Source organism: Thamnophis elegans, chromosome 1 (genome assembly GCF_009769535.1).
Source record: "Thamnophis elegans isolate rThaEle1 chromosome 1, rThaEle1.pri, whole genome shotgun sequence".
Classification (NCBI taxonomy): domain Eukaryota; kingdom Metazoa; phylum Chordata; class Lepidosauria; order Squamata; family Colubridae; genus Thamnophis; species Thamnophis elegans.
In genome coordinates this window covers 171898381-171922674 of record NC_045541.1, presented here as the reverse complement: position 1 = coordinate 171922674, position 24294 = coordinate 171898381, and the positions used below count along the sequence as shown (strand labels likewise).

Genomic DNA, 24294 nt, shown 5'->3' with positions numbered 1-24294 from the left:
CTTTGGCCTGATTTAATATGGCTAGTATTATGTGTGTGAGAGAAAATTCCTCACATTCTTTAAGTACCGTATTTTTCGGAGTATATAAGATGCACCAAGGTTTTGAAGAGGCAAATTAAAAAAAAGTTTTTGCACTCTGCAGACCTCCCCTAAATAGCCCTTAAAAAAAAGGGCATTCATAGCCTTTAGGAGGGTTATAGAGTGCTCCTGGAGGCTGGGGGGGGGGGCAAAATTGAGCAAAAACCGGCCCATTTTTCACTCATTTCTGCCCTCCCCAGCCCCCAGGAGCACTCTGGAAGCCTCCTAAAGGCTATGCACGGCCATTTTGGTGAAGGGAGCAGGGTTTCAGGAGGTAAAAAATACTGTATTCAGTGTGTAAGACACACCCCAATTTTCAGCCTCGTTTGAGGGAAAAAGGTGTGTCTTATACTCCAAACAATACGGTAGTTAAATGTATTTGCCTCCAAATCTCCCTTATGTGCTTTTGTCTCCACTGAAAAAAAATCCCCCAATCGTGAATTTCAGTGAGAGGGGAGATACTTCAGCACCTGGTTTATTTGGGTTGCTCCTCATTTCCTTTTAAGTTCTCTAACATTGCTTCATAAGATGGGCTTGCTGCCAATTCAAAGTTATAGTTATTTAGCCATGAACATTCCTGTGGTGAAATGTCAATGGAAGATTCTTAGTCATCCAGGTGATAGTTATCTCAAAGGCGTTTTTTTTCTCCAAAAGGCAACTGGACTGTTTTTTGAGGCAGAAGAAGGTGTTGTGCTTCTAATCCAAGAAATTTCATTCTTTGAGATTCCTGTTGTTAATTGATCCCAAGGAAAAAAGTTTGGAAAATGCCATGAGAATACTTTCTGAAATACCATATAAATAAGAGAAGTACATAAGAGATGGCCTTATTGGGTCAGATTGTCCAGTTGGTCCAGTTCCAAAATTTCAGTTTGTGGCTGATCCAGTTCCACAGAGAAGGTCAGAAAGAAAGAAAGGCCTGTTCTCTTATAGCTCTGCTTCCAAATGTCCCGACCAAACATAATTCCTCATGTTGGATTTTCCCCCTTACCAGAGGGAGACCCCTTGTGGAGTAGTTTGAAGCCGTTACCATGGCAACTCTACTGCGCTGTACAGTAGAAGCCATTTTAAGGCATAACAGGCTGCTTCTTAACAGAACACACACACCCCTGAGGGATGTTAAGGGTGTCTTACTCCCCACAGTATTTTTCTCCAGAGAGTAAGTCATCTGTGTACCAAGTTTGGTTGAAATTGCTCAAGGCGTTCCAGAGTTATGCTGGAACGAACGAACGAACACACACACACACACACACACACACACTGCTCAAGGCGTTCCAGAGTTATGCTGGAACATGCACACACAGAGAGAGCCATATATGTATGTATGTATGTATGTATGTATGTGTGTGTGTGTGTGTGTGTATGTATATATATATATATATATATATATATATATATATATATATATATATATATATATATATATATATATATATATATATGTTATATTTATGCTGATAAATAAATAAAGGGAGACTAGTATAGATCTATTTCAAGCTATTTAGCTCTCATCAGCTAGCCATACCCAAGTTTATATATATGCACGCACGCACACAATATAAAGATAGATATAAAGAATGATTGTGTCAGACTGTAGTTCATTAAAATGGCGACAGCCAGAATGGTGAGTTGTGAAATATTTAACCTGATAAAAAGAATACATTGAAAGGTGACATTTTGTCCTCGGATAATCTGTAGAGCTCTCTCATGTGTAAAGAATGAGTGCAGATCTACCACCAATGAATAGTTGATTCAGAGAAGTATTTGAGAGAAACGTCCTCCCTTGAATGATGAAACAGAAACTGCCTTAAGAGGTGATGGGCTGTTTTTTGCTATGTGTATTTAAACAGAGGTCCAAAAGACTTATCCAGGATAAATAGCAATAGCAGTAGACTTATATACCGCTTCATAGGCCTTTCAGGCCTCTCTAAGCGGTTTACAGAGAGTCAGCATATTGCCCCCAACAATCTGGGTCCTCATTTTACCCACCTCGGAAGGATGGAAGGCTGAGTCAACCCTGAGCCGGTGAGATTTGAACCGCTGACCTGCTGATCTAGCAGTAGCCTGCAGTGCTGCATTTAACCACTGCGCCACCTTGGCTCTTAGATTCAGGGTCCCGCATTAAACAGGTATTAACAGATCCTCCTAGTTTTGTACTTCTTGAATACAGGTTAAATTTAGTTATCATAGATAATGGCCTTCAGCAGACCTCTCTTAGTTTTTAAAGGTTGATTTGAAAATGCTTTTTTTCCCTGGATCTGATTCTGTGAGTCATCATGGAGGGCTCTTTTTATTTAATGATAGTATCGCCAACCTTTCCTTTGTAAAAATCACAAACTGTGAAATAAACATATTGTAAAACAATAGTACATTGATTTAAAAAAACACCTTTAGAGCAGTTGAATATGTTAAAACGATGTAGAAGTCTAGAAATGATAAAGTCTGTATAGCAAATAAAGAACCATTGCAGCTCTGGAGCATTCTACTTCCTAGGAGAAATACAGGATAATTGGTTATTTATGTATATATTGTAGAATTGTACAATACAGGGACGCAGTGGCTCAGTGGCTAAAACACTGAGCTTGTCAATTAGAAAGCTCAGCAGTTAGGCGGTTCGAATCCCTATAGCACCACGTAATGGAGTGAGCTCACACATATTAATAAAGTTGATAACTTCACTCCCTATAAGGTTACAAACAAGTATCTCCTATTATCTATCCCTCATCTTCACACAGGTCCATAATCTTTTTGTCCTGGTATCAGCAAAAAGTCTATAAAGGGTACTAGAGCTCTATGAAAACATAATTATTTTCACCTTGTTATAAAAAACAACAACCCAACTTTATATGCCTTCCTTTTACATCTAACAATCTTGAGCTTTAATTTATTCAGCGAGTGTCTAGGAATTGATTTCAATTTTTATTTTTGTTATCGTTGCGGCTTTAGCAAACCTCTGTTGTAAATCCAGTATTATTCACATCAACCTCTTGCTTTATCATTTGTATTTTTGGTTTGATTTTCAAAGTTTTAACCAGGATATTTAGTATATACAATAGAAAGTCCTTATCTAGGTAATTTGTATTTCTATTTTAATTGTCTTCTCTGTCTTATAATACATACTTTTAAAAAATTATCCAGTATTTCGGGTTCTTGTATTTCTACATTAAGCAAAACATTTTTTTCACATCTATCATTCCTTTGCTAACATCCTAGTCTATCCATAGATGCAGATCATTGCTGATGTAGCTGCCAATTTCTGAGCCCATCCTTTAAAAATCCCCTCGAGTATTTCAAATGTCGTAACATTTTGTGTCATTTCACAAAACCTCAGTGCTAACAAAAAGCAAAATGCAAAGTTTCGCTTTTCCTTTTTCTTTGCAAGCTGAAATCTTCAGTTCCCTCCGATGTGCAATGACTGAAATCGTAAACTCTCAGATCTCTGTTATTAGTTAGGATAGGCACAGCAATTTAGTTCCTATACTTATTATTTGTAAAATTTATTGGCCGCCATCTTACCTCAGGGTAACTCTAGTTGGCTTACTATCATAAAAGATAAATACAAAGACAAAAGACATAAAAAAATAAAATACTACAGAAAGCCAACGTTAAAAGGCTGTTTATTTATAATAATTATTTTCATAGCTCATTATTAAGGTCTTAATGTCTCAAATTTATCTAGACCCTTCATTCATTTGGATCAAAATCTTCTTCAGTTTTTGCCATATATTCCGGTTCTTTAAACTCTTAAGCGTAAGGTTGATTTTTCTTTTGTTCAAGAATCGAAGCCCTTGTACCACATCACCTTTCAAACTCATTGGCTCTGAAGATCTCTAATAGCCCTAAAATGTTACATAGTCAATTTCTAAAAGTGATTTGAAAAGGAGTGAACCTGATGCCCTTTAAAAGGGCTTCGTCAAGTTTTGAACTCTTGTAGAATGGAACAGAATTCTTTATTGGCCAAGTGTGATTGGACACACAAGGAATTTGTCTTTGGTGCAGATGGCTCTCAAGTGTACATAAAAATACAAGATAACATTCGTCAAGAATCATAAGGTACAACACTTAGTGATAGTCATAGGGTGCAAATAAGCAATCAAATTGTGGGTGGAAACAATAAGGATATAAGCAACAAAGTTACACTCCTGCAGCCATAAGTGGGAGGAGATGGGTGATAGGAACTAATAGTAAATGCAGCCTTAGTGAATAGTTTGACAGTGTTGAGGGAATTAGTTGTTTAGCAGAGTGATGGTGTTCGGGGAAAAAAACTGTGCTTGTGTCTAGTTGTCTTAGTGTGCAGTGCTCTATTGTGTTGTTTTGAGGGTAGAAGTTGAAAGAATTTATGTATGGGATGTGAGGGGTCTGTAAATATTTTCACAGCCCTCTTTTTGACTCCTGCAGTGTACAGGTCCTCGATGGAAGGCAGGTTGACAGTAATGGTTTTTTCTGCAGTTCTGATTATCTCTGAAGTCTGTGTCCGTCTTGTTGGGTTGCAGAACCAAGCCAGGCAGTTACAGAGGTGCAGAGGACAGTCTCAATTGTGGGTTGTCGTCTTCCTCAAACCTCTGGGAAACCGCTGTCCTGCGGTCTGTTTGCATTCAAACCACAGGAGGGTTCCCATCCTCTCCTTATCTGGAGAGGTTTTGTAGAACCAGCCTACGTGGTCTCTGCCACGGTCGTGGTCTCCGACTATTTGGAGACATGCTAGTTTACCATGATCTCCCAGCAGTTGAACTTCGGGATGTCTTTAACTGTCACCATGTCCTGCAGCTAACTTGGGTTTGCAAGCGCAAATGTTACCTTTCCCGTTGGGAGGGTGATCTCCTTCTACCCATAAAATACAAAAAAGCTGCAGAACATACAGAGAAAACTCTAGAGATTCTCAGTCATCCAGGTCATGGTTGTCCCAAAGGTGCTTTTTCAGGAGGCAACTGGACTTTCTTGTTTTTTCTTTTGAAGACCTTTCACTTCTCATCCAAGATGCTTCTTCAGCTCTGACAGGATAGTGGGGAATAGAAGGATTTATATTCCTTGCATTATTATCATCTGTTTGCAAGGAATATAAATCCTTCTATTCCCCACTATCCTGTCAGAGCTGAAGAAGCACCTTGGATGAGAAGCGGAACATCTTCGAAAGAAAAAACAAAGTCCAGTTGCCTTCTGAAAAAGCACCTTTGGGACAACATACAGAAAGCAATAGAAACTTAGCTTCAAAGAGGCGTATGTGTTTCTTTTCTGTATGGTACCTCTAATTGCTCTGGCAATCCCTATTCAACCTGTAAACCAGAGGATTTGCTGAATTAAGCTAAATCTCGGAAGTGGGTTTAAACAGGGTGATGAATTATGCAGGGAAAGGAATATATGCAAATTATCTTTAATTTACATAATTGGAGTACACACGAACTTAAATAAAACTTCAAGACACGTGTTACATAAATGATTACATCCGGTGAGATTTGAGGAGCGGGGAGGTATGTCTGTGTAACCCACACCTCTGATTTACATGATAATTATGTGGATGATTAATTGGCTTTTCATTTGTCTTGAACCTTCTGTTGATTAATAGGATGAGGAAAACATCCGAGTCCACTTTTCCTGTTTTTGATTTATATATAGATCCATTATAACTCTCCCCACCCCCTTATGCTACATTAATGCTTCAAACTCCCATTATGTTCTAGTACTGAAAAGCATAACTCAGCCTCTGGGTAATCCAAGTCATCTGTGGCATATAAATTTAATTTATTATGATTGGTCTCATAATCAGCTAGTTGTTTGGACTGGATTTGACATTTTTATCTATCGAGTCTTTCCCAGGGACTTGGAATAGACAGATGTTATTTCCTGGTATTATTATTATTATTATACAATTGTATCACAGCGGCCAGTTGTTTCGCCGGATTTGGCATTGGTTACTAGTCGGGCCCCATTATTATTATTATTATTATTATTATTATTATTATTATTATTATTATTATTATTATTATTATTATACAATTGTATCACAGTGGCCAGTTGTTTCGCCGGATTTGGCATTGGTTACTAGTCGGGCCCCACCCAGGGGCCTAGGACGTCGTAACGTATTTTCGTAATATGCGTGCAGATCCAAGCAGTGCGGCTTTTTGCATTTGACTGATGGTGATTTTGTCAATTTTTAACTGTTTTAAATGTAATTCCAGTGCTTTTGGAATAGCACCCAGTGTGCCAATTACCACTGGAATTACCACTGCTGGTTTGTGCCATAGTTGTTGGATTTCAATTTTTAAGTCCTGGTATTTCGCGATTTTTTCATGTTCCTTCTCGGTGACCCTGCTATCACCTGGTATTGCAATATCTATGATTGTAACCTTGTTTTTCTCAACCAGTGTGATGTCTGGTGTATTATGCGCCAGTATTTTGTCGGTTTGTATATGGAAATCCTATTATTATTATTATTATTATTATTATTATTATTATTATATACTTTATTTATTAAACATGAAACTCAGTCAACTGAACATTCAAAAATGCATCACAAATATCATTGACTGCTACTAATGGTCGACATGGGTTGCTGCCAGCATCCTAGGTATCAACCAAGTATCTTCTTAAAATGTATGTTGTTCCAAGTAGTGCAGTTCTTCTTCTTCTTCTTCTCCTCCTCCTCCTCCGCCGCCGCCGCCACCACCACCACCACCACCACCAGCACCATCACCACCACCACTATTAGTATTACTATTACCCTGTTTCCCTGAAAATAAGACTCCCTGGATAATAAGCCCAATTGGGCTTTTGCGCGCATGCACTAAAATAAGCCCTCCCCTGAAAATAAGCCCTCCCCAAAATATTGTAACACAGCAGCAGCCATGAGGTGACCACGCTCGCCGCCTCCTGCACCTCAAAAATAATAAGACTTCCCGAAAATAAGGCCAAGCGCTTATTTCAGGGGTCAAAAGAAAATAAGATCCTGTCTTATTTTTGGGGAAACACGGTGTTGTTGTTGTTGTTGTCAGTGTTTCTCAACTTTGGCAGCTTGAAGATGAGTAGACTTTAACTTCCAGAATTCCCCAGCCAGGGGGAAATCTGGGAGTTGAAGTCCACAAGTCTTAAAAGTTGCCAAGATTGAGAAGCACTAATTTATGTTGTTGGTGCTTCACTAACCTTCCCACCCTTGTCTGTGACATAAAGTTACCTATCTGCTTTTCATTGTGGCTATTGTCTTTCTTTTTCTGGCTTCTTGCAAGATCTCCAGTATACATGAGTATATCCCTTTAAACTACTACCTCCTGGCCTCATCCTGTGTGAGGAAAAAGTATATCAAGGGTTGGTTTGAACTTAATTAAGGGGCTTGCCTTGTTTAGCAAAAAAATACCTCCGAATGGAAAGCACCTTTTAAGGAAGAATTTCCTGCTTGCACTCAATTTACTTTTTAACTTCATTTCCTGTTCTTCGTATAATCCCAATATATTCCTTCTGATAAGACTCGAGAGGAGAGATGAAAAACACCACCGTTTCAATTGTCAATGCTAAATGACAACCAGCAATAAAATAGTGCCGTGTGAATGTTTATGATCAAAATGGTAGATTTACAGTGTATCACAGAAGTGAGTACACCCCCTCCTCACATTTTGTAAATATTTAAGTATATCTTTTTGTGTGACAACACTGAAGAAATGACAGTTGGCTACAAAGACACAGACATTAATGGCTGTGTGTTGCGTTATTTTGAGGGGACAGCACATTTACACTGTTATACAAGCTGTATACTCACTACTATTGTAGCCAAGTGTCATTTCTTCAGTGTTGTCACATGAAAAGATATACTTAAATATTTTACAAACCGTGAGGGGGTGTACTCACTTCTGTGATATACTGTATGTTCTCTGAATGAAAAATAGTTTAGGTGGTGTTTCTATTTTGCATTTTATAATGGTACCTCGATACTCATCATTAATTGCTTCCAGGAGGCACAATGGGTAGCAAACATATTTTCCCCTTAAGGAAAAATATAGTGAGTCACAAGGGCAGCCAACACTGACACGTTCTGGCTTGTATGTTGAGTATCAAACAAACAAGTATCGGGGCAAATTGTTTGTGTCAAAATGGGTTGAGCACTAAATTCAATGAATTTCAAAGTAGTTTTGAGTACCAAGGTACCACTGTGTATGCAGTCCTCAACTTACAACAGTTCATTCGAAGTTACAACAGCACTGAAGAAAGTTACTTATGAGCATTTTTCAGACTTTCGACCGTTGCAGCATCCCCAGGGTCACATGATCAGAATTCGGATGCTTGGCAACCGGTTCACATCTATGACCGTTGCAGTGTCCTTGGGGGTCACGTGATTTCGTTTTGTGACCTTCTGATCAGCAAAGTCAATGGGGAAGCCAGATTCATTTGACAACCGTGTTACTAATTTAACAACGGCAGTGATTCAATTAACAACTGTGGCAAGAGCGGTCGTAAAATGGGGTGAAATTCACTTGAGAAATGTCTTGTTTAGCAACAAAAGTTTGGGTTGTAACTGTGGTTGTAAGTCAAGGACTAACCTGTATTTGATTTTACACTCTTTTACTATGTTTTACAAATAGTCCTTGTTTAGCAACCATTTGGTTTTGATGACTCAGTCAATAAGTGAAATGGTTGCTAAGTGAACATGTAAGAGAGAGAGACTGCGAACAGAGAGAGAGCCTGCTGGCATTTTCTTCAAATGAGACAATGTCCTATGCCCGATCCTTTTTTCCTCCTTTTTTTGCCCTCGGACACGGCAGAGGGATTACGTATACAATCTACCTCTTTCTGAGCTGCTTATTTCTGCAGGACAGCCTTTCCCTAAAGTTCACAAACTCAGCTGTGTGAACTAGCTTAGTTGATTAGAACTGTAACTGCTGGTCGCTTCTGCCTGAAACTGACCAGACTGTAATCAGTTTCACGCTGACATTGCAGTTAACACGGGCATTGGGCGGAAAATGAATCTTTCATTACCATTTATTACTGTCACATTTGCAAAGGGTCACTATCTCTGGCCATTGCTAAATGAGGACTACCAGTATTGTAACCTGCAAAGAGGTCAGGTGAGTGGTAATTGGTTAAAACATTTTAATAAGTAAATAAATCAGGGCTGGGGCCAGAGGAGTTGTATATGATCTTGTTATTCATGCTGTCATTAATTCCTCTGTATGTTTTTCTCTTCCTTCTTTGATAGTTTAATCTGGATATCGAACCTAAGATCTTCCACAAGGCAACTCGGCTGAGTAATGCCCATGTTTTGTCCCCCAACGAAAGCCAAGAATTCTCCTTTGGCAGTGAGCCGTCCTCTAAAGGTATGCAGCCTCTCAGCGAGACTGTGTCCGAATTTGAGATGCTAGCCAAAGCAGGTAAAGATACGTTGTTCTTAACTTCTCATCTTGTTCCATCTGTACACCACTTTTTTTTTCTCATTCTCCCCCTTGCATCAGTCACTTTTTTTCTTTTGGCATGCATTTTCCCATCCATCCATCCATCCATCCACCCACCCACCCACCACTTGCTCTATGCTCTCCCCATTCAAAAGATTTTAACTTGACTTCTAAACTAGCATGTGGGCTAATGTCCTTGGGGACTTGCCAGAGAAATCCCCTCGGCTCGTGGCTGCCTGTTGGATCTATATGATACGGAACCTTTTCTGTTGCATTTGTTGATGGAGGGGCACATATGGAAGGCGGAACAATATTGCAATAGAGACAATGGCATCAAGAGCCAAGGTGGCGCAGTGGTTAAATGCAGCACTGCAGGCTACTGCTAGATCAGCAGGTCAGCGGTTCAAATCTCACCGGCTCAGGGTTGACTCAGCCTTCCATCCTTCCGAGGTGGGTAAAATGAGGACCCAGATTGTTGGGGGCAATATGCTGACTCTCTGTAAACCGCTTAGAGAGGCCTGAAAGGCCTATGAAGCGGTATATAAGTCTACTGCTATTGCTATCATGTTGCATAAGAAATGACATTCGGGGGTCATTTGTGTCTGGGATCCATTTATTAGTATCCTGGAGAGACAGAATACAAACTTTTCTTGTAGGGACATTTCTTCTCCGTCTGTTATGCTGAAACATTCTTATTTTGCACCTTAAGTAACAATTTGATGGATGAAATAAAATGCTATGCCTCACTCTGAATACTGTACAGCTAGGTAATCCTTGACTTACAACAGCTCATTTAGTGACTGTTCGAAGTCACTGAAAACAAGTGGCTTTTTGACCATATCCCCCCCCCACTTATGACCATTACAGCATCCCTGTGGTCATGTGATCAAAATTCGGATGCTTGACAACTGTTTTACATTTGGGACGATTGCGTGATCTACTTTTGCGACCTTCTGACAAGCAAAGTCAATGGGGAAGCCAGATTCATTTAATCACTGTGTTACTAATTTAACAACTGCAGTGATTCACTTCATAAATGTGGCAAGTAAAGTCGTAAAATGGGTCAAAACTCACTTAAGAAATGCCTCACTTAGCAACATAAATTCTAGGCTCAATTGTGGTTATACGTTGAGGACTACATGTGGTTAGCAGTGACGTGCGGTGAGGGATACCGTTGGTGAGGCAAGAGCACAGTAGCGGCGAGAAGCAACGTCCCCGCCGCTGTGTCCGACAGGTGTCTCGCATTTATGATGGACATAAACGCGAGATGCCTGTTGGACACAGCGGCAGGGGTGTTGCTTCTCGCCGCTGCCGCGCTCTGCTGCCTCGCCCCCTGCCTCCTCCGTCCCCGCTGACATTCTTGGGAGCAGATCAGCTGGCTGGCTGGCTGGGAGGAGAAGAGCGGTGAGTCTTTGTGCCGGCTGGCCGGCCAGGCAGGGAGCAGGTCGGGTGGGGGTGGGTGGCTGGCTGGCTGGGAGGAGAAGAGCGGTGAGTCTTTGTGCCGGCCGGCCAGCCAGGCAGGGAGCAGGTCGGGTGGGGGTGAGTGGCTGGCTGGCTGGGAGGAGAAGAGCGGTGAGTCCCTCCCCAGTCAGCCACAAGGACTCACCGCTCTTCTCCTCCTCCTCCTCCTCGTCCTCCCGCTTGGTGCTGGGCTGGCTGCAGAAGAAATGGCGGCTGGTGAAAGAAAAACCTCTCCAGAATCACCCTTACACTTGCGCAGTTGCTCAAGTGCAAGACATGATTTGCTGCTCCCAGATCAGAAGGCGGGAGAATCAGTGCCTCTTTTGCATATTAATTTTTTTGCTTTTTAACTCCTCCTTAACTTTTAAAAGGCGAAAAATTCCTTAAGCAAAAGAGGCCCCGAGTTCTCTGGCCTCCTCCTAGTTAACACTGAGAGCAGACACCAAGCCACTGTGACTTGAAATCTGGTAGCAACTATCCTGGCTTTAATTAATTTTTTTAAAAAATATTTCTCTCAGGAGACTGGGGAGGCTCCGCCTCCCTTGCCTCTAGTGACTGCAAGTCCCTGGTGGTTAGTGATAGTGTAGCCCTATGCCAACTGGATGCGGTGGCTCAGTGGCTAAGACAATGAGCTTGTCGATTAGAAAAGTTGGCAGTTTGGCGGTTTGAATCCCTAGTGCCACCTAACGGAGTGAGCTCCAGTTACTTCTCCCAGCTTCTGCCAACCTAGCAGTTCGAAAGCATGTAAAAATGCAAGTAGAAAAATCTGAACCATCTTTGGTGGGAAGGTAACAGTGTTCCGTGCGCCTTTGATGTTTAGTCATGCCGGCCAAGTGACCACGGAGACGTCTTCGGACAGCACTGGCTCTTCAACTTAGAAATGGAGATGAGCACTGCCCCCTAGAGTTGGGAACGACTAGCACATATGTGCAAGGGGAACCTTTACCTTTTATGTCACTGCTGTGGGTTTTCAACATAGAGCTAGTTCTTGACTTATGAGCAGTCACTTAGTGACTGTTTGACATTCCGATGGACCTCCCCCCAAAAGGTACTTATGAATCAGTTCATAGCTTCTGATTGCCTCCATGACCACATGACTACGTTTTGGACATTTGGCAACTGGCCCACATTTTTGGATGTTTGCAGCAGCATCTGACTGTTGGGTGATTGCAATTCATGACCCCCCCCCCCCCCGAAAAAAACCCTGGCATTTGCATCCGATTTTCAGTCAAAATGCCCCATAGTGAACAGTGGGTTTGCTTAATGACCGCTGCAAAAAAAAAAAGGGCTCCATTATGGTTATAAGACAATGACTACCTGTACTGGATAGATGCATCTTTGGTCTGGTTAGTTTTCGACTCAGAGAAAGAACTCTACCCAAATAATCAGCTGGATTAAGTTAAAAACTGGATTCTACTTTTCACATTTCTGAACCGCCCATTTCCCTCCAAGAGAGACTCCGGGTGATGTACAATACAATTATGGCCTCCAGGAGAGATTCTGGGTGATGTCTAATTATGGGTGGCAGGACGATCCTGACAATTCAGAAGCACCAGGATTTATAAAAGATCTGACTTGTTCTGAACAAGCTTCTTGGAAAACCGTTTTTTTTACAAAGGAGAGTGAGGAGAAAGGTGGTGGAGATACATAGACTCAGGTAATGGATGAGGGCTTTTCAAACCTGTACAGGCTGCAGAACCTGTTATTTTTTTAAAAAAAATCTGGGGGCAGAAAACAACTATCAAGATGTAAAATTCCACTGACGGAAAATTGGCCTTTGACTGAACTTGTCAAGAATCCATCAAGTACAACACTCCACAATGCTGAGGGAACCCAATTTGAAAAACCCTGGCATAGATTGAATGGAGAAGAATAAATTTACCTTTCCCCCCTCATAGTGCTAAAACTCAGGGCCATCCATTGAAGCTAAATGCATGGAGGTTCAAGATACATTAAAGGGAAGACTTTCGATAGATGATAGATAGATAGATAGATAGATAGATAGATAGATAGATAGATAGATAGATAGATAGATAGATAGATAGATGATAGATAGATGATAGATGATAGATAGATGATATAGATGATAGATAGATAGATAGATAGATGATAGAAAAATAGATATAGATAGATAGATGATAGAAAGAAAGAAAGAAAGCAAGATGATAGATAGATGATATATAGATGATAGATAGATAGATAGAAATAGATGTATACTAAAAAGGTAAAGGTTCCCTTCGCACATACGTGCTAGTCGTTCCTGACTTTAGGGGGCAGTGCTCATCTCCGTTTCAAAGCCAAAGAGTCAGCGCTGTCCGAAGACCTCTTCGTGGTCCTGTGGATGGCATGACTAAATGCTGAAGCTGAACGCTGTTACCTTCCCACCAAAGATGGTTCCGATTTTCCTACTTGCATTTTTACATGCTCTCGAACTGCTAGGTTGGCAGAAGCTGGGACAAATAATGGGAGCTCACTCCATTAGGCGGTACTAGGGATTCGAACCGCTGAACTGCCGACCTTTCTGATTGACAAGCTCAGCGTCTTTGCCACTGAGCCATTGCCTCCCTTAGATCTATACTAGTCTCCCTTTATTTCTTTGTTGGTAAATACCAATTTAACACACACAAAAGTAGTTTGTTGCGAAAGCAACTGTCTGCGAAGGTTCCTGGATTGGGGCTGAAAGGCGAAACTCTGTCTGTCTGGTCTGGGTAGACCAGGTTGAAACATCTTTTCATCCATCCAGATAATTTAATTGCAAACTTTGCTGTTTTGCCGCTTTAGTGTAACAGTGACAGGTAATTTGGATGGCTGTGACGAGAGAATGGTGAGGTTCAGAGAGGGCCAATCTACCAAAGGTTACGAATACAAGTGTTTGCCACTACTTGAATCAGAGTTCTCAACAGCAGTTCATTTAGTGATCGTTCAAAGTCGCAACAGCATGGAAGAAAGTGACTTAAGGCTATTTTTACGAACATTGCTGCATCTCCAAGGTCGTGTGATCAAAATTCGGACGCTTGGCAACCGACTCATATTTATGACCGTCCCAATGTCCCAATGTCACGTGATCACCTTTTGACAAGTAAAATCAAGCGTGAAGCCAGTTCCACTTAACTATGTTACTAACTTAACAACTGCAATGATTCACTTAACAACTGTGACGAGAAAGGGCGTAGAAATGGAGCAAAACTCACTTAATACATGTCTCAGCCACATAAATTCTGGGCTTAATTGTGGCCGTAAGTCAAGGACTACCTGTACACAGGTTCCTGAAGTGGGGTATTACTTTCCAATATAGGCTTGGGAGAGTCTCAAATGCTGTTGTGTGACACAGTGGAAGGGCTTGTAACCTGATCCAGCAGAGCTATTCTTATACTCTTATACTTACATTTCACTCTTTTCGTTAAGACCAGTCACACCTGAAATCAGAAGTTTACATTTTTTACCTGGTCCGAAAAGTTCTGGCTCATTTCTTCTGAAATTTACCTGGAATTCGTGCGAATCCCAGTTTGCATTTCTACTTAGTAAAGGGTACAAAAAGTCAGATTATTGGTTATTGCTTTGACATTCCCACCATTGGATTCCCCAAAAATCCCTGGCCTGCAGCTCTCAATAACTGATTATTTGCCATGCTGGAGTAGATATTCAGATATCTTGTCCAGTATATATCTACGGGATGAGGATTTAGGAACGGCCCAATAGTAACCTGAGCCTGCAGAAGGAGCCTAACGCTGCAAAATTAGCTCATGTACACAGTTTATAGTAAACCAGGATTCTTCAAAACCCCAATTGATGACTTATTTGCTACATTTACACCCCGCAGCCCTGTTCAGAAAAAAAAACAAACATTGAAGTGGGCTTACTTTTTCAAATGTGCCCACTGAAGGAGCCCAGAGGTCAATCTATAAAACACAAAGAATGCTGTCTTTAAAAAAACGTTGCCTGTCCATGCAATTAGAGTGAAACATCTTGACATCACAAATTCCTGCTCTGATTTTCGTTATCATTTGAACAAACATTTCTAAACTGTGTCTTTATTTCTTCCATCCTGGCCTTCTAAAACACTTTTTTTTGGTGTATTTGTAGTGTGGCCGCAGGAAGAATACATTGTGGAATATTCTTTTGAGTACGGATTCCTCCGATTATCCCAAAGCACCCGTCAACGTCTGAGCATTCCCGTCATGGTGGTGACTCTGGGTAAATTTCTATTTTATCATTTCATTCTTAACCATTGCTAAGCCTCCAGAAGTTGTAGGTGCTCTTAACACTGGAGCTTTTAAAGAAGAGATAGGACAACCATTTGTCTGAAAGGGTATAGGGCAGTGTTTCTCAACCATGGCAGCTTGAAGATGGGTGGACTTTTAACTCCCAGAATATATATTAATGTAAACGTGTGTATTAACAGTAGTAGAACCACACGGATTGAGTGATTGAATAGATTAATTCTATATGTTTAAATGATTGTTATTGGTACTAGAACTGTACATTGAAACACTGAATAATAAAAGAATGAAGGATGCAACTTTAATATAAACAGATGTGAAGAGCTAAACAAGGGAAATTTGAATAGCAAAGCACGTTAAAGATGGAAAATAGAAAATAAATGTCTTTGAATATTACAGTGATATAGGGAAAAAAGTTAAAATAGAGAATAGAAATAATAGGGGAATCGTGGCACGACAAAACCGCGCTCGACTAAAGCGCGCCCGATTAAACCGCGTCGCTGATGTCATCAGCAGGGCGACAACAGCGAGCGCGGAGAAAGAAGGGCGCTTTAAATAGCGCTTTGAAAGCAAGCCGATTCAAGTTAAGGTAAGGGTTAGGTTTAGGTTTAGGGTTAGGTTTAGGTTTAGGGTTAGGTTAAGGGTTAGGTTTAGGGTTAGGTTAAGGGTTAGGTTTAGGGTTAGGTTAAGGGTTAGGATTAGGTTTAGGGTTAGGTTAAGGGTTAGGTTTAGGGTTAGGTTAAGGGTTAGGTTTAGGGTTAGGTTAAGGGTTAGGGTTAGGATTAGGTTTAGGGGGGTTAGGTTTAGGTTTAGGGGTTAATTTTAGGTTTAGCGTTTACAGCGTGCTTTTTTCTCCGCGCTGTTGTCGCGCTGTGATGACATCAGCTACGCGGTTTCATCGAGCGCCCTTTAATCGAACGCAGTTTTGTGGTGGAACCTAGGGGAATTATATATATATATATGATGTGCTGCCAGCAAACATTCAGTGCAAGTGAAAATAAATGAAAGTGAAATGTCTCAGCAACAGGAAATCCGTGTTTTAAAACAGAAAGGATAGCGGGGGCTCTGCAAGAGTGACAGTAGAAGACATTGGTTCCCTTAGCCTTAAGAATTTCATCTGTATTTTAAAAATGAATGTTATTTTAGTTTAAATGTTTGGCTTACTTAATTTAGTTAATGCCCCTTGACTATCTGGGAGCACAGACAGCATTTGCAAGTAATTGTTCGTTGCATTTCATGGCTTGCAAACATATAAAGAAATTGTGAATTTCCACACAACTGTCTCTGTACAGGTAAAATAGCTCATGGATATTTGATCTCCTAAGAGGAAGCCCAAATTTAAAAATAGAAAATGGGAATCCTGATTCTGTGGCACATGAGGCCCACCAGGCTGCAGAATGGAGGAGGCTAGCATTTTCTCCTTTAGCCATGGGGTTCCCTAGCATGATACTCAGGAATGCCCGCCCACCAGTCTCCTTATCCTAGCCAATATTTTATCAAAATGTTCTTTTTCCTTAAAGAAACAGAAAACTGACAAGCTACTAAACAGAGCACCAACCTCCAGCATCATTTTTGGAATATCTCTAGGCCCCAAGCGATCCCATAAATGTCCTTAGCAAATAAGAAATATGCTTTATTTTCTTTTGAAATGTGTCCCCAGTTATCCGGCTGGAATCCATAACTCTTAAAGTTCTCAGTGGGCCCACCAGTCCGAAAAACATTTGAGGCAAAGGTTAGTTAGTTAGTTGATTAATCCTTGTGGTTAAACAGCAAAGGCAGAGTCTGCTGTAGGCTTTAAGTCATAGAGTTTTTGCAAGGAAAGAAGAGAAGATAAAATCATTTCCAGTTTGTATGGATATCAGTCTTTCTAGGACCCAGGGAAGAATCAGTCATCAGTGTTGATTTTATTTCGGATGTGCTCAAAGTCTTATCCAGTCCCTTTCAAAACTATTTTTCCTGATATTCAGTTTCCAATTTGGATAAGTCTGGTCATTGTTACCTTGTTCAGATTTACCGTATTTTTCGGAGTATAAGACGCACCAAGATTTTGAAGAGGCATATTAAAAAAAAGTTTTTGCACTCTGCAGACCTCCCAAAACGGATTGTTTTTTGTCAAAAAAAAGGGCATGCATAGCCTTTAGGAGGCTTATAGAGTGCTCCTGGGGGCTGGGGGCCCATTTTTTCCTCATTTCTGCCCTCCCCAGCCCCCAGAAGCTCTCTGAAAGCCTCCTACAAGCTACGCACGTCCATTTTGGTGAAGGGGGCGGGGTTTCAGGAGGCAAAAATGCTGTATTCAGTGTATAAGATGCACCCAGATTTTCAGCCTCTTTTGAGGGAAAAAAGGTGCCTCTTATACTCCAAAAAATACGGTAACTCTCTCAATCCAAACCATTTTTTCTCCTGTTTTCCTTCACTATTACTTCTTCCTTCTAGCCTTGCCTCCCAATTTTGAGAATTGTAGTCTATACATTATAAAAAGTTGGCTATGGTTGAGAAACGCCGAGTTAGACTTTTTGCATTTGGTGTGTGTGTGTGTGAGGGAGAGGGAGGGATGGAGAGAGAGATTGAGATTCTGCCTGTGGGTCGTTTCTACTGTACTTCAACTTTGCTTGTTTTCACCCTTCTTACAGATCCCACCCGGGACCAATGCTTTGGAGACAGGTTCAGCCGTCTCTTATTGGATGAATTCCTAGGATACGATGATATTCTCATGTCCAGTGTGAAAGCCTTGGCTGAAAATGAAGAGAATAAAGGTTCGGAAAAAGGGCCCCGTGGGTTGCAGCATTAGTACGGCATGCTATATTGTTCAGATTGTTGTGGTCTCTTGGCTGCTGCAGGTGTGGCCATGTTTTACATTGTATTTTGTATTGTTTTTCCCTGTTATAAGCCGCCTGAATCACTCAGTAGAGATGGGCAGGTCTAGAAGTTGAAGAAATAAGTTAACCCAGAAAACAGAAGCGGGCGAATGTTGACATTCGGCTGTTTGAAGTGAGAGATGGTCTTGATCCAGTTGCAGGTAGTCCTTGACTTACAACTGCTTGTTTAATGACAGCAGCACTGAAAAAAGTGGCTTACAATCGGTTCTTACACTTATGACCTGTTGTGGACCGCCAGCAGCCAGCAGAGCTGGCGGCAGATTCGGAGAATGAGGAGGTTGGGGAAGAACATGGGCCAGCCCTGGAGTCTGGGGAAGGCTCTGATGAGGGCTCTGTGTCGGAGGCAAGAGATTGGGCCAAGGCCATCCGACAGTTATCAGCTGCCTTCGGATTCGGATATCAGTGGGGCAGAAGAACAGCTGGAGCCTGTTCCCAATGTGCGCACGCACAAAGCTGCCAGTAGAAGGGAACAGCTAAGGAACAAGGGCTGACTGGGGAGTAAAGGCACAGGTGGACGGTGAATGGCCCCTCTCATAGGGAATAAAAAGGAGCAAAAGGGGAGAGGAGTTTGCAGGAGACAATTAGTTCAATTCATTAAGGTGAAGATCTGTTCCTGACTTCTTGTCAAGCATTGTCTGCTACAGAACGACGTTTGGAAGATATCGGCCTGGCAGCTCTCCAAGCCTGATAAACGTCTGTAGTTGTGGAATATCTTGAAAGACGGTTGGCCGGGACTTTGCTGGAGAGAAATTCATTTAAACTAAATAAAAGAGGTTTTATCAGGATGAGGAGTCGGCTTCATGATCTTGGGAAGCCTAAGTCAGGACATGACCTTCGTAAGATCCCCATGACCACGTGATCAAAACCCGGGTGCTTGGCATGTGTTTACGATGGATCATGAGATCATCATTTGCGATCTTCCCAGCTGACTTCCAGCAAGCAAACTCTATAAGGGAAACTGGATTCACTCAACAATCCTGTGATTTCCGTAACAACCCTAGTGATTTGTTTAACAACCATGGCAAAAAAAATAATGTCAAAAAACGGGTGCAACTCCCTTAACTTAATGTTGTCTTGCTTAGCCACGGAAATTCTGGTCACAATTGTGATCATAAGGACTCCTTGTTTGTCCCTGGAATGGCTGTGTGTATTTGTGGAACAATTATCCCACTACTTTCATTTGCACAATTGTGGCTGAGCCAATTTTTTCCCCCCTGTATGACAAAATGTCACAGAATTGGAAGGAGCCTCTCAGTCCAACTCCCTGCTCCATACAGTAGTGGTTCTCAAAGTTGGCAACTTTAAGACTTGTGGACTTCAACTCTCAGAATTCTCCAGCCAGCTCTGCTGGCTGGAGAATTCTGGGAGTTGAAGTCCACAAGTCTTAAAGTTGCCAAGTTTGGGAACCACTGCCATACAGGAATCTAAATTAAAGCTGTGGTAATAGGTAGCAGGCCAGCACTTGCTTAAAAGTTATGAGTGTGGTTATCTTCTTCCTATTTATAATTTGCTCATTGTTTGCGGGCATGAAAGCCTTAGCTATGCTTTCTGGAATGCAGTTCTTCTGCTTGGGCCTTGGAGAGGGAATTGTGCTTGTTAAATAATCTTAGTTAGATTACACTCTCTCGGAGAGCGGAGTGTTTTAAAGACTGCCCAGCCCCGTTTAGATAGAGGGGCAAGGTTTCAAATTGGTTGGAGACTGGCCCTTTGGAAGACGATACAGGTGCTGTGTTGTGTCAGTCTCTGTTTCTAGAAAAAAAAATTGAAAACTTTAGATGCTTGTTTTAAAGTCTTGAAAGATTGCCTCTCTAATATTGCTCTTTGGTGATTTTTGGGGGGAGGACCTCCAGACATCCCCCCCTCCCCCAATGAAACAAAGGTTGTGGGGCTTCAGTAATGGAATAACATCTTTACACCCCATTTTTAAAATTCCTAATCACTAGGGCCGAAAAGAAAATGAAACATCTCAGGAGCCAAAATAGACACGCTTGAAAAATCTCATGGGTAGAACAAGCTTCATTGCTTCTCTTTGTGGACTGGTAAACCACATGTGGATGCAAATTTGGCAAAATTAGACCTGGGTTTATGGAACATGCCTGGAACTTTCTTTAGGCTGTCAAAAAATGTTGAGTGTCCTTTTGGGAGAGTGATTGGTGGTTGAGTGACTTACTACCACAATTGAGAGCTGGGGTGGCGCAGTGGTTAGAGTGCAGTACTGCAGACTACTTCAGTTCAGCAGTTCAAATCTCATCAGGCTCAAGGTTTGCTCAGCCTTCCATCCTTCCGAGATCGGTAAAATGAGGACCCAGATTGTTGGGGGCAAGAGGCTGACTCTGTAAACCGCTTAGAGAGGGCTGTAAAGCAATTTGAAGCAGTATACAGGTGAAAGTCGAAAAAATTAGAATATCGTGCAAAAGTTCGTTTATTTCAGTAATGCAACTTAAAAGGTGAAACTAATATATGAGATAAGACTCATTACGTGCAAAGCAAGATAGTTCAAGCCGTGATTTGTCATAATTGTGATGATTAAGGCTTACAGCTCATGAAAAACCCCAAATCTACCATCTCAGAAAATTAGAATATTACATGCAATCAATAAAACAAGGATTGTACATAGAACAATATCGGACCTCTGAAAAGTATAAGAATGCATATGTACTCAGTACTTGGTTTGGGCCCCTTTTGCAGCAATTACTGCCTCAATGCGCTGTGGCATGGAAGCTATCAGCCTGTGACACTGCTGAGGTGTTATCAAAGACCAGGATGCTTCAATAGCGGCCTTTAGCTCTTCTGCATTGTTCGGTCTCATGTCTCTCATCTTTCTCTTGGCAATGCCCCATAGATTCTCTATGGGGTTCAGGTCAGGCGAGTTTGCTGGCCAATCAAGCACAGTAATCCCACAGTCATCGGACCAGGTTTTGGTGGTTTTGGCAGTGTGGGCAGCTGGAAAATGAAATAAATCTCGTCTGCGGAAGGAAGCATGAAGTGCTCCAAAATCTCCTGATAGACGGCTGCGTTGACCCTGGTCTTAATGAAGCACAGTGGTCCAAAGTCCTGTTGCTCAGTGGTCCAAAGCCCTCTTTTCTGGTGAGAGCAACTTTTGCCAAAAGCACCAAAAACTGGTTCAATAACTGTGGGATTATTGTGCTTGATTGGCCTCTCCATTCTTCCTCCATACTCTGGGTCCTTGGTTTCCAAATGAGATGCAAAAGTTGCTCTCATCAGAAAAGAGGACTTTGGACCACTTTGTTAAGTGAATCTGGCTTTCCCCGTTGACACTGCTTGTCTGATGGTCGCAAAAGGGGATCACATGACCCCAGGACACTGCAACTGTCATAAAGATGAATCAGTTGTCAAAGCATTCAATTTTTGATCACGTGACCATAGAGATGTGCCATGGTCGTAAGTCTGAAGAATGGTCATAGGTCACTTTTTTTCAAAGCCATTGTAACTTTGAACAGTCCCTAAATGAACCGTTGTAAGTTGAGGACTGCCTGTGTTTTTTCCTCCTTTTGTTTGTCACGATGAAGAACAACTGCCTATTTGGAGTGTCTGTGTGTCTTTAGTCAGACTTGACTCCTGGTGACTACAGGATGAAGCCATTGTGTTTTCTAGGAAGTGCCATATTTTTCAGAGTATAAGACGCACCTTTTCCTCCCAAAAAAGAGGATGAAAATCTGGGTAAGTCTTATACACTGGATACAGCATTTTTGGCCTCCCAAAACCTCGCCCCCTTTGCAAAAATGGACATGCAGAGGGTTTGGGAGGCCTGCAAAGTGCTCCTGGGGGCTGGGGAGGGCAAAATTGAGTGAAAAATGGATCATTTTTTGCTCGTTTTTGCTTCCCCACCCCCAGCAGCACTGTACAAGCCTCCCAAAGCCTATGCATGTCCTGTTTTTTCTTTGCAAAAAATGGGGTCATTTTTTGCTCGTTTTTGCCCCCCCAGCCCCCAGCAGCACTCTACAAGCCTCCCAAAGCCTATGCATGTCCTTTTTTTTTTTGCAAAAAACGGCTGTTTTTGCAAAAAAAAAGGGCTGTTTTTTTGCTCGTTTTTACCCTTCCCCAGCCCCCCAGCAGCACTTTTCAGGCTTCTCAAACTCCCTGCATGCCCCATTTTTCACAAAAAATGAGTGCAGAGGGTTTGGGAGGCCTGCAGAGTGAAAAAACTTTTTTTAAATTCACCTCTTCAAAATCTTGGTGCGTCTTATACTCCGGTGCGTCTTATAATCCGAAAAATATGGCATTTTTCCCACTGTCTTCTGAGGGTTGAGAAGGAGATTGTGGCCGAAGGTCATCCAGGCCTATCTTGGCTTCCAGGACTAAGGCAGGATTAGAACTGATACTCCTGACTCCTACAAGGCCTCTTTAACAACTAAATCAAACTGGCTCTTAACGCTAATATTTTATTATACATCTGAATATATATTTTCACTGCCAGGCTAGGTTACTTCATCAGTGCAAGGGAGAAGAGCTTGCTGGGAGTTTTTATAGAGCAGCTTGTTCTCCTCCTTTGTAAGTTTCTTGGTTAGGATATTAATTCTTCCCCAATTATTCATCGAGTGCAATTTCCTTTTACTCTGGCTGTTGATTGCTGGAGAAATTGCGCTCTAGGCCAGGACCCTCCAGCCATAGCCACTTTAAGACTTGTGGACTTCAACTCCCAGAATTCCTCAGTCAGCTGGCTGAGGAATTCCTGGAGTTGAAGTCCACAAGTCTTAAAGTGGTCAAGGTTGGAGGGTCCTGGCCTAGGCTGTTGGTTTCCTTTCTAGATTTTTGCTCATTCTTAACAGTCTTTAGGTTTATTTCTTTGAGGTGGTGGGAGAAGAGCAGTGATGGGTTCCGGATCCCATTGCAACTGGTATGCTGCGATGGGGCTGGGCGTCCTCGGGTACATGCGCTGCGCACTCATGCACATGCCATCGCCCTGCGACGCCCCAGCTGCTCGGTGGAGATTGCACAGGCACCGTGTGCGCGTGTGCAGTTGGCCCGTTTCCCTCAAAAAGCGGTAAGGAATGCTGGCGGGAAGGTGGGTCCAACGAGCCACCGTTCCGGTACGGTGGTCACTGCTCCCAGCTACCACCAGTACACCCGTACCAGGCCGTACTGCCCGGAACCCACCCCTGGGGAAGAAGTAAATGTGGCTGTGTGTGTGTATGTGTTGGAGGGGGGAGATAGATGCGCCTGTGTGAATACACTGTTTATATGTGTGCATACATGTTTGTGTGCATATTAACAGAGGGTATTCTACCATCGTTATTGTTCATGGTGCACCATATTGTTGATTTGGGATTAGTGGGTTGTCAATTAACTGTCAGCGTTCTAAGTAATGCACCCATAGAAAGCAGAACTCCGCGGCAGGTAGATTCCTCAAAGAACAATTTGATTGGATACATCACATTTGGCACAACTGGAGAAAACCGACTCTGAATGTTCCCGTGGTTTTCACTTCATTAAAAGAGAACGTTTTCCCCCTTTCCCCAGGTCATCAGTCACATGGTCCAATAGAAGTGCTGACAGTTGTTTGGTTCTTCGCTCCTCCTCTCTCAGTCACCTGTTGGAATGACCTTGGTTCCCACAGGAAAACTTTTTATTTTGACTGCAAAACCCCAGCTAACTATTTCCCTCCCCCTCCCACTTAGTGGCAACTCTGAAGCCTCAAAGAGGCCCCAGCCAAGTTTGCTTCAGTATTGACATCAACATTAATTGGAATAGAGATGGAAGGGTCTTCTAGTCCAGCCCCTTGCTCAAGTAGGAGATCCTATACCAGGGGTGTCAAATCTGAGTCATTGAGGGCGGGATCAGGGTTGTATTTGATCCTGGAGGGCCAGGGGTGGGCGGGCGGATGGGCATGGCCAAGGTGGGTGTGGCTAGCTTAATGTCATACATGTAGGGGGGGGCACTTGTGGTGGCCAAGTGCTAAGGAGGTCTTCCCTGAGACTCTCACTCACTCTCATTATAATCTTCCTTCCTTCCTTCCTTCCTTTTTTTCTTTTTTCTTTCCTTCTTCATTCTCCTTTCTTCTTCCTTCCCCTCTTTCCTTATTTTTCCTTCCTTGCTGTCTTCCCATCTTCCCATTTTTTATTTGCCTTTCCTCTTTCCCTTTTTCTTTTCCTGTCCCTTCTTGCATGCTCAAATGCAAAAGGAATAGGGGAGAGATGATAGCAGCGTTCCAATATCTCAGGGGCTGCCACAAAGAAGAGGGAGTCAAACTATTCTCCAGAGCACCCGAGGGCAGGACAAGAAGCAATGGGTGGAAACTAATCAAGGAGAGAAGCAACTTAGAACTGA

General features: G+C 42.2%; 1 protein-coding gene across 2 annotated transcripts in view; it reads left to right on the top strand.

Annotated features, from left to right (window-relative positions):
- Positions 1-24294, top strand: part of TMEM259 (transmembrane protein 259) — a 44195-nt gene that overhangs the window by 6868 nt on the left and 13033 nt on the right. Inside the window, exons 3-5 of one of the 2 annotated variants that reach the window (XM_032213461.1) lie at positions 9257-9374; positions 14994-15104; positions 17761-17883. In XM_032213461.1, coding sequence (XP_032069352.1) covers positions 9257-9374; positions 14994-15104; positions 17761-17883 — 352 coding nt within the window. Of the gene's footprint in view, positions 1-9256; positions 9429-14993; positions 15105-17760; positions 17884-24294 lie in introns of both variants that reach the window. The other variant, XM_032213383.1, reaches the window with a different exon arrangement.